Source organism: Aquarana catesbeiana, linkage group LG13, assembly GCF_042186555.1.
Source record: "Aquarana catesbeiana isolate 2022-GZ linkage group LG13, ASM4218655v1, whole genome shotgun sequence".
Classification (NCBI taxonomy): domain Eukaryota; kingdom Metazoa; phylum Chordata; class Amphibia; order Anura; family Ranidae; genus Aquarana; species Aquarana catesbeiana.
This window is the reverse complement of record NC_133336.1, coordinates 232,358,910-232,369,961: the sequence shown is the minus strand read 5'-3', so window position 1 is coordinate 232,369,961 and position 11,052 is coordinate 232,358,910. Positions and strand designations below refer to the sequence as shown.

Below are 11,052 nucleotides of genomic sequence, written 5' to 3'. Positions count from 1 at the left end.
ACCCATTTTCGAAAAACGAACGTTCGACCGTGACCGCAAACAATCGTGCCATCATATAATGACCGATAAATTGTTCAGTGGACATGAATAAATCATTTTTTGTTCGTTTTTTTACATATACCTAGTGCAGACAGTTCGGACGGGAAACACATTAACCTTGCAATTTATTGTACGTTCGGCAGAAATTTTCCAAACTTCCCGTTCGTTTTTTTCCCACAAAAACGTCACAAACGATTATCGATTTGTGCCCATTAACTTACCGAAAAACGAACGAAGTGTCTATACGAACGATTTTTCGGCCGATTTTTCGTATAGTGTATGGCCAGCATAAGAGATGGAAAAAAGACCAACAACATGGTTCAGTTTAGACAGCAGGAGTTTACAGAAATAGACATCTTCTACTGACATATGAAGTTGAAACCAAACAAACAAAATGGCAACACATCATTCATAAACATTAAAATAGTATTTTCAGCATCATACCACATTATTGTAAAATAAGAGTTTACCCGATCTAAGCTCTAATTCCTACTGCAAAGCAGCATTATATTTTCTGCATTCTGTCTCGTAAATTACTATGTGACATGTGAAAGCCCCAGTCTTAGGATGTCCTTGTAATGTCTTGTCCCAGGAAGGTTTAGTCCCAAGATGTCACAGTGACACCATTTTCCAAACAAAACCATTCCCAGGTTGTCCTAATGAAACCTTGCTAAATGTAGGACCCTATGTTTCACCTTGTCTTAGTAACCCCCAGTCCCAGGAAGCTCCAGTGACACCCTGTCTCATGAAACCTCAATCCCAGGAAGTCCCAATGATACCCTGTCCTATGAAGCTTCAGTCCCAAGAAGTCCAAGCGACACCCAGTCTTATGAAGTTTCAGTCCCAATGACAACCTGGTCAATGAAGCTTCAGTCCCAAGAAATCATAAAATGACAACCTATCCTATGAAGCTTCAGTCCCAAAAAGTCAAAGTGGCACCCTGTCCCCAGTTCCAGGAAGCTCCAGTGACACTCTGCCCCATGAAACCTCAATCCCAGTGACACCCTGACCTATGAGGTTTCAGTCCCAAGAAGTCACATAGTTACATAGTAGGTGAGGTTGAAAAAAGACACAAGTCCATCAAGTCCAACCTATGTGTGTGATTATGTGTCAGTAAAAGTCCAAGGGGTACTATGTCCCATGAAGCCCCAATTCCAGGAAGCTCCAATGACACCCTGTCCCATGAAACCTCGGTCCCAGGATGTCTCAACGACACCGTGCCCCATGAAAGTCCCAGGAAGTCCCAGTGACACCCTGTCCCATGAAGCCTCAGTCCCAGGAAATCCCAGTGACACCCTGTCCAATGAAATTTCAGTCCCAAGAAGTCCCAGTGATACCATGTCCAATGAAGCCCCAGTTCCAGAAAGCTCCACTGACACACTGTTCCATGAAACCTGAGTCCCAGGATGTCCCAGTGACACCCTGTCCTATGAAGCTTCAATCCCAAGAATTCACACTGAAACCTTGTCCTATGAAGCTTCAGTCCCAAAAAGTCACAGTGACACCCTGTGCCATGAAGCCCCAGTCCCAGGAAGCTCCAGTGACACCATGTCTAATGAAGTCTCAGTCCCAGGAAGTCCCAGTGACACTCTGTCCCATAAAGCACCAGTCCCAGTGACTCCCTGTCCCATGAAGCCCCAGTCCCAGGAAGCTCCAGTGACACCATGTCTAATGAAGTCTCAGTCCCAGGAAGTCCCAGTGACTCCCTGTCCCATGAAGCCCCAGTCCCAGGAAGCTCCAGTGACACCATGTCTAATGAAGTCTCAGTCTCAGGAAGTCCCAGTGACTCCCTGTCCCATGAAGCCCCAGTCCCAAGAAGCTCCAGTGACCCCCTGTCCTATGAAGCCTTAGCCCCAAGAAGTCCCTGGCACACCCTGTTGTCACTCAAAGGGGCTCCACTGAGCTTAATTGCCTATTTGTCTTTAAAGACAGATCCTTGGCTCTCTAAAAAAAAAAAACTGAGAAATGACTCGTTAACAAATCCAACCACGAGCCAGGTCTCCCATATTCTCCTATTCAGATTACTGTTGCTAGACTCCACTCAGGGGCGTTCAGTAAGAGTGTCTCCTGGAATGCCAGACACTTGTCCTTTCTATGGGAAAATGAAATCAGGCTCTGTATACAATTTCCATGGTCCTAAGCACATGACTCCCACCAAGGGGATGACCTGCGCTGGCTACAAAGTTCCCATGCAAAGGTATCAGCATAAATGACACCACGGTTCCAATACTTCAACAGACTGCTCACTGTCAAAGATTTAGGTGGTTTAAAATGGCCACTAGATGAAGCTGAGGAGCATAGGGAATACACACGTCTTTGTAACAAGAGATACACTGTAACAATTCTAGAGAACGCTAAAGGGAATTAGCAAATGAATGTAAAAAAATTATTTTTGCCCAATTACCACAGAACAAATGAAAATTTACTGAACAGATGGCTATGCAATTTATTTTTTTTTCTAAATAAACCCAAAAGTGTGCACTGTACTCTAGTGCCCTCTAGTGGATGAGGCTAAAGAACAAAAACCCCTAGTGGTGGACTTTTAAGGCACGTACAGAGTAAAAAAGTATTTATATACAAAAGTAGCTTATTAGATATAATGTATAAAAAGATTATTATTGTTTGTGGAATATTGTACATATGTGATGCTATATATGCTTATCCTCTCTTTTCAATATATTTTATTTTAGAATAGAAATGTCTCTTGCTAACACATACCCCTGAGGAAGGAAATACGTGTACTCCGAAACGCGTTGGGTGCAAGTGTACTGTATATCACTATATGTACAATGGTGAAAATGTTATAAACGCATTCCTTATGTTACATGTTTAAACTCTTTTTATACATTATATCTAAAAAACTACTTTTGTATATTAATACTTTTTTACTCTGTACGTGCTTTAAAAGTCCACCACTAGGGGTTTTTGTTCTTTAGCTTCAAATACTGAATGTGGCACTCAAAAATGCATGAAATTGCCGTTCTATATAAATTTCTTCTAGTGTATGAGGTGATAAAAGAATTAAATTTTGACTGGCAAGATGTACAGTTATGGGTAACTGTCCACACTCACTGAAATTCACATTTTTTTCTATTGTTCTGCTTCATTAAAATCTAGCGACATCATAGACGGTTCTGACCGATATTCCTTCTGGTGTGTTTGAAGAGTCTGCGCATGCCACAAGTGAGTATGTAATAGAATGATCGTCCTGGCAGAGAAAAATAAAGCACAGACAATTGGACCTCTACACAGCTATCGCTTCTTGGTGTACTTTCATTTTGCAAAAAGCTGAAGAATTAAACTGTGATAAGCGTTAAAAAAAAATAATATATACACTATATTGAAGGCCTGGCTCACAGTCTCCACACTAATTCATCCCAAAAGTGTTCTATCGGGTTGAGGTCAGGACTCTGTGCAGGCCAGTCAAGTTCCTCCACCCCAAACTCGCTCATCCATGTCTTTATGGACCTTTCTTTGTCCACTGGTCTGCAGTCATGTTGGAACAGGAAGGGGCCATCACCAAACCGTTCCCACAAAGTTGGGAGCATGAAATTGTCCAAAATGACTTGGTATGATGACACCTTAAGTTCACTTCACCTATAAAACAACCCCACACCATAATCCCCCCTCCACTAAATGATTTGGACCAGTGCACAAAGCAAGGTCCATAAAGACATGGATAAGCGAGTTTGGGATGGAGGAACTTGACTGGCCTGTACAGAGTCCTGACCTTAACACGATAGAGCACCTTTGGGATGAATTAGAGCGGAGACTGCGAGCCAGGCTTTCTCATCCAACATCAATGCCTGACCTCACAAATGCACTTGTGGAAGAATGGTCAAACATTCCCATAGACACCCTCCTAAACCTTGCGGATGGCCTTCCCAGAAGAGTTGAAGCTGTTATAGCTGCAAAAGGTGGGCCAACTCAATATTGAACCCTACTGACTAAGACTGGGATGTCATTAAAGTTCATGTGTGCGTAAAGGCAGGCGTCACAAAACTCTTGACAACATAGTGTATGTATAAACCCAGTGCACATTACTGTGTCCTGTCCCCTAGAGCCCTCTATTTTTTATATATATAGCTGTTGGTCTTATTCCAGCATCCTGATTTTAGCTGTGATGCATTCTCCCTGTTTGCCTGTCCACCTGCAGGGTGATTGATGTGGTCAGTCTCTGGGTGAAGACCAAACCTGATTTAAGCCAGCCAAGCCTGCAGTCTCGTGCTTGTGATAGCATGTGTAACAAGTGCTCCAAGCTCCCTGTTTGTCTGCCTTGCCTGCTAGTTTGGATCGGATATTGACTACACTCAGAACTCAGCCTGCCTTGAACCCAAGCTGTCACTGACCACTCTGCCTGTCTGCCAACCGCAAGTCCCTGTCCACTGTGCTCAGTTCACACCTGCCCTGGTACGGAGGCCTGGCACTATAGCATTGTGTATAAGACCTGGGGGCACCTGAGTGCCGGTAGGCCTACTTGCCTTATGGGAATGGGGGATGCTATAGGTGGAGAACCCAGAAACTAGCTATAGTGTCTGACCACCTGCGTTGGGGGTAAGCCTGACACCATCCCTTAGATATACAAGTAGTAGAAGGAGATTTAACAATAAACAATTACTTACTCTTTGATGTTTTGGAGCAGGACAGGCTACACAAAGAAAGAAAAGGCATGTGAATAAATATGAAATAAGCTATGTAAATTGAATCTAATATCGGTTGCTTTTATTACGGAATGTAACAATTTTGGCCCCAATGCACATTGAGGTCTAGGTATAACAAATTTGCCATGCAGATGTCTTATTCAAACAGGCACTATGAATGATCATTATATTGTTTATAATATGGTTATCTTCTATGATCTCCAGCTCCACCTAGTGGCTAAAATGTGTATTTTTTTGTATGAGGTATGTCAGGAAAATACCATATTATGGCCACTAGATGGAGGTGATGATGATGGGAAATAATTATATTACAAACAATATGGCTATTGTTCGTGACTCTATATATTATACATATAATATTTTCCACACATGGGTTTATGAAGGTTGGAATTTAATAATGGCACTGAGTTACAGAATATTGGGTCACAGTAGCTTGGCAAAGATATTCAAGTGAGCCAGTGATTTGTCTATAAGAGTAAAGAAAGAGGTTCAAGAACCAGAGATCCAGCACACCATGGATCCCCAAAATAGGTCCCAAGCTTTATTCAGTGACCACATTGTTAGAGCGGATCCCAAGGACAGTCCACTCAAGTTCCCCAAAAGGGAAATCCTGACCATAAGGTCATGTGCCCCCCCGAGACTTTCAGGGCAAGTATGAGGATTTCCACCCTAATCAGATGTGAGTAAAGTGCAGATCAAAATAAATGAGTGCTTTGGGACTCATAGTGAGGGAAAATCCAACATTTTGAGATACCACCAGAACAGGAATAAAGATAACATGGGGACACTTGTTCCAGTGACAACTGTCTAAGGGAGAATTTCTTAAGAGAGTTTTCTTACCACTTCCAATTGCATCTATAAGAAATAAAGTAAAAAAGGAATCTCCTTAGTGGGGTACAGATGGCAAAAATGAAACTGACCTACTGACCAAGGGTTTTGACCACTCCCTACTCAAAAATATAAGATAAAAAAAGCCTTTAAATGTTTTTTTAATATAACTTTTTTTGCATGAACAAACCTCATATTTACTTTAACATACTTCACTGGTTATAGCAAGAAAACCCAACTCACCCTCCTCTAAGTTATCAGTGTTAATACACGAGTAGGAAACATCTTCTTCCACTTTGTTTAGTTCTACAGGTTCTGAGAAATAACGGAAAAGAATCCTCATCAATATTTTTACATTTTTATATTTATCATAATATGTATAATAATAGAGTAAATAGATTTGAGGTGTAAGAGCATTATCGGGACTAGGATCTGAACCTACGACCTCCGCTGTGCCCAGCAGTAGCTCTCCTTGCTGAGCCACCTGAAATGCTGCACGGTATCCTGTCTGAACCCTCAGATAATCTTGCCTTGTACCTTGTTTCTTGTAAACCTTGAACTTTTTGCTCCTCCCATGAACATCCAATTTGGCCATGCCTTTGTACTTCATGTTTGCCAGATTATTGTGCTCTCCACAGTCAACATCTTGCTCCTTTGCATGCCTGCAGCTGTCCTTATCTCCACTACCACTCATCACCGACCTTTAGCTTGTTCCTCAATTATGCTACTGCTTGATTCCAACCTGCAAGCACTTGTTAATGACTTTTGGCTTGTTTACTGACTACGCTTCTGCTTGATCCCTACCTGCTATATCTGCTTCAGGACCATGAATTGCTCACCTCCTGGTGGGGCAATCCTGAGGACCACGACCTGGTACTAACAAGCGGCAAAACCCGTCGCCACCATTAGGAGAATCTGGTGAATACCGGTTATTGCTTAGACCCTGCACTTCAGGTGAGCCCGCATCATCTGCCAGGGTGACCCGCTTGTTTACTTATCCAGCTGGTCGATGTGAGCCTCTCTACTGCTATAGCTGCTGGTCTCCTAGCCTGACCCCTGGCATTGACAAACATACAGGAAGACCTCCAACAATCTCATTACATATACAGAAGTTCACTTTCTATGTTGCTATTGAATATCAGAGTACAATATACACATTGAAAATGATCTACCTTCTTGCCTAAAAATCAGAGAAGATCTCCAACAACCCTTGAAGCTTAGGCATTCTAACTTTCCACATAACTGTTTCATAAAGTAAAATATACACCTCCCATCGACCCATCCACTGTATGGCCAAACATTTGTTGACACCTGACCGTCATACTCATATATGCTTATTTGACATCTCAGTCCAAACCCAAATGCTGGAGCTCAGGTGTTCCCAGTAAAGGGGACTGCTAATACTACATCATACAACTACATTTTAGAGAATTATGCTCTTCTACCCTTGTGGTAACAGTTTGGGGAAAGCTCTTTTCTGTTTCTCTGTTTCAGCATGTCTGTGCACCTTTGTACAAAGCCAGCTTCATAAAGACATGGTTTGATGTGTTTGCTGTGGATGATCTCAAGTGGCCTGCACAGAACCCTGACCTCAACCTTATTATTGACTTTTCCTTCCTGTAATCACATTGCAGGTGGGGTGCAGCGTGGTGCGGCGGCAATGACACTCACAGTCTAAGTGCGATGTCAAGAACTTGTATTGACGTAATGCAAAGACAGTTCACAATAAACCTGGTGGGAATACAGCCCAACTGGGAACACTCACGGATCCCAACAGTGTTTAGAGAGCCTATTTCATCTGAACTGACAGCACCTGTTAGAAGGGGTAGAATGCGGCCTGGCCTTCTTGTGCCCAAGCAGGCAGATGTCAAGAGAAATTTCCAAACCCCACTCTTTACCTTCTCATCCAGAATCTTTCTCTGACACTAGTTCTGTTCCTAATAGATGGGGTATCTGTCCCTACTCTACCCACTCGCAAAATGTGCACCAAGCCTGGGAGCCAGGGCCTTAAATAGGCTCTGCCTGACCCAAGATGTAGAGTAATTGTATATATGGTGGGATTTGATACTCATTAGCAAAGATATTAAAGTGAGCCAGTGATTTGTCTGACCCAAGATGGCTGTAGTCACATGGAACAGCAGCATCCAATCGGACAGCTTCCCCAGTGATCCAGGCAACCATATGTAGCGCTGGTAGATTTATGATCTACCCACTGATAGGTAAATTTAGTAACTTGTTCGTTAGGGAAGTTAGATTTGCCTCTGTTCCAGCTTGGGTGACGTTGGGTGCGTTTCCATTCTGAGCTGGTGGGTGTCGCTGTTACCACTGGTTAGTGTTGGAAAGGCAACGTGTCTAAGCGTATGGGTGCTCCTCTGTCCCGGAGACAACTTGGTGGAGGTGGTCCTCCGAGTTGCATTCTGGGAGAGGGAATTTATAGGACAGACGCCATATTTTTGGGTTCGTTTTACAGCCACCTGCTGGCCCTCCTGGCCGACAGGTATGCGTTAGTGCTACCTCGTGGTCCTCCGTTCCGGAGGCCCGTGTCGCTGCGGCGCGTGGGTGGGCTCAGAAGCATGTCTGGGGCCTACCACAGCAGCCGAGGAATAGTCCTGAGCTGTCTATCCAGAGTGAAGAAGCTGGACAACCGGGGAGATCCCAGGGGAGGACCCATCATGGAAGGATCACGCAGAGTGCTGGTCTGGAGAGGGGCCTGGTGACTCTGTTGGAGGACGTATCCTAAAATAGTTCCACAGCATAGTATTGCCTGGTTGGCTTAGAGGTCCAAGTACTGTGTCTGACATTTACCGCAAAATTTAACATATCCTGTGGCAGAGGATCGTACGGATTTATTTCAAGCAAGTCTGTGGCAGAGACTTTTGTTCGTGCTGCATACTGGCTGCTAGGCAAGTGAGAGAGGCGTATCCAGGCGAGCAGAGATTGTGTCCCACAAGGGGATTGCATTGGATTACAATATTCAACTTTAAAGGACATTCTCAAGAATCGTAAAGAAAGGTATTTGAGCTTCCCTGTAGCTTCCCTCCTGCCTCTTTTCTGCTACTTCCTTCGTTACTTGGTTCAATAAAGCATTGAAAACGTATTCAAGTGTTGGTGCTTTCATCGTCCAGAGGTAAACTCAACGGAACCTTAGACCTGGTGCTGGTGAAACAGGGGTGTCGAGAGTGAAGGTAACAAGCCTGTATAAATCAGCAGCTCCACTGAGAGTTAGTGCTACACATAGAAGAACCAATCCTCTTGAATTCCTCTCCAACAGCAATGCCACTGTGGATGAGCGCCACCTACAGTGGAAAAGCACCTGCCTACAACCTCATTGTATGCACCACAATAGTTTAAATATTTTCAAGTAGTTCATTTATACTTGGTTCCCTAATTTCTAAACAATACCTGTGACTGGATAGTTCTGAGGGCCACCTCTGATCAATAGAGATAACTGTTGTCTAAAGATGAAGAGCAGGAGACTGAGGATGAATATTAGGAGAAGAGCAATTGAAACAGGAATCCAAGGGAAACTGTGGACTGCTCGTCTCTCATCTAGGAAAACATTTTCTAGAAAAAAAAAGTGATGATTAAAACTATTTGCTAAACCATTCACAATATTTTAACTTATAAACAGAATGCACTGATACTGTCTGACTTCTCCTGTATCCCATCTCTGCCAATAAGGAATGTCAGGTCAATTGAACTGGATGCTCTGGAAAGATCCCTTCGGGTTGATCTCCAGACAGGAAGTTGTGTTAGTAGGTGTGCAATGTGTCCTGAACATGCTACTTCTGCTTATGTCTTGGCAAAGTTTTGTTTTTATCTTTCTCTGTGACTTTAATCATTGTAAATACTTCAGAAAATGTTCACATGGAGGGATAGCAAGGTGAATGTGAATGTCAGTTCGCCCACCCAAGGAAAAGTGACAGAATCTTTTGACTGGTTATCTGCCCTATATAATGATAATAACCTTCCCTGTGCTCCATCACTGCTTAGTTTGTCTGCCATGGGCCTAACCTCTGTACATCTTCTCAGTTTGATACAAGGTTAATGACCTTCTAACCCCCCCCCCCCAAATGTGACTGTGTTCATAGTGATGATTGCCTGGTCAGGTCTGAGCCATGCATTCTGGGAGAATGGTGGAAAGGTCACATATCCAGAAGTTCTCCAACTGACAAATGGAACAGCAGAAGGAGAATAGAAAGGGAAACAAAGATTTTCCCTGCATGGGTAAACTGACAGGTTACTTTTTAGAATGACAGCTCCCCTTTTTCAAATATACAGTCACCAGACTGTTCTATGAGGTCCATTTACATACTGCAAGTCCCCACATCCTCAGATCAGCTGCACTTGAAACACTGAGTGGTAGAACAAGGCAACCTTTCCTTGATGTCTATGACTTCAGTACAGGAAGAATTCCAACACAAGAGGTGAATATACTAAACCAGGGATAGATTTTGCATTTAAAGGATCAGTCAACTCAAAAGTGATATCTTAGTGGTTGGTGGAGCTTGGTGGGCTGAGTCAGCCCCTGGATTCTTGTATGGCATAGACACTCCAAGAGCAAGATCTCACTTGCACAATTCACAACTTCTGTCCACATGGGAGCTTTGGGTATTCCTGCCCACCTTTGTGTGTTCCAGCTCCCTCTGTTATATTAATAAAAACGCAGATCCAGAAAATCAGGTTCCTGATATAGTGAATGACTTTTAGGTGGGCAGATCTTTAAGGAAGGTACTGAAATTGAAAATTCATTATGACTCTTTGGATGGAATTAAACTCTATGCCCCCCCATTGCTGGAGCATTGTATCCGAGATCATACAGCACCAAGATCCAAGATCAGAAAACAAAACTGGGGGGCCCTATCTGCTGCTGTACTAGCCATAGATCAAGGTGGGAGGTCTCTGCCTAACTTGGGTCTAGTGCAGGGGCCTCCAAACATGCTAATCAAAGTTCCAGTTTACTGGCCTTCAGATTTTGGGGAAGCCATACTGAGGCTAGTATGAGTATAACATGCCACAGCATTAGAGGGAGTAAACAATGCCTCTTCATTGGTATCAGGGAAAGTAATAGTACCACCAATATTGGTGACAGTGGGAGGAATGGTGCCACATTGTTAGTGTCAGTGAGAGGAATTCTGCCTTGTATCAGTGGGAGGAATAGTGCCCCAAGGGCTGGATAAAGGCAAGCAAAGGGCCACATCTGCCCCCAGGTCCACAGTTTGGTGACCACTGGTCTAGTGGAAAGCATCACTGATATGCACAGGACTAAATGGACTGACTAAACTGGCACATGGAATCCTTAATGGAGGAGATAGAAAGATGTCTTGTCCTGCTGAGATTTCACAAGTACGATGGAGATATCACTAGTTTCAGGAACCTTTAACATGTTGAGTACCATCTAAAATACAGATTATTAAATTATAGCTCAATATTTACATATTTTGTGTGCACTGTCACTTTCTTATTACTTTGTAAGGTGCTACCACCTGCTGTGTACGGAACACCCAACCACTTTAAATTTGAC

At 43.3% G+C, this 11,052-nt stretch overlaps 1 protein-coding gene across 1 annotated transcript in view; it reads right to left on the bottom strand.

Moving 5' to 3' along the window:
* Positions 1-2,617: 2,617 nt before the first annotated feature.
* The window catches only part of LOC141116945 (low affinity immunoglobulin gamma Fc region receptor III-A-like), a 34,071-nt gene continuing 25,636 nt past the window's right edge, over positions 2,618-11,052 (bottom strand). The window contains exons 5-8 of the mRNA XM_073609460.1: positions 8,931-9,092; positions 5,772-5,843; positions 4,662-4,687; positions 2,618-3,247 (exon numbers count right to left, since the gene is read on the bottom strand). Of these exons, the coding sequence (XP_073465561.1) occupies positions 3,146-3,247; positions 4,662-4,687; positions 5,772-5,843; positions 8,931-9,092 (362 nt within the window). The 3' untranslated portion in view covers positions 2,618-3,145. The remainder of the gene's footprint in view (positions 3,248-4,661; positions 4,688-5,771; positions 5,844-8,930; positions 9,093-11,052) is intronic.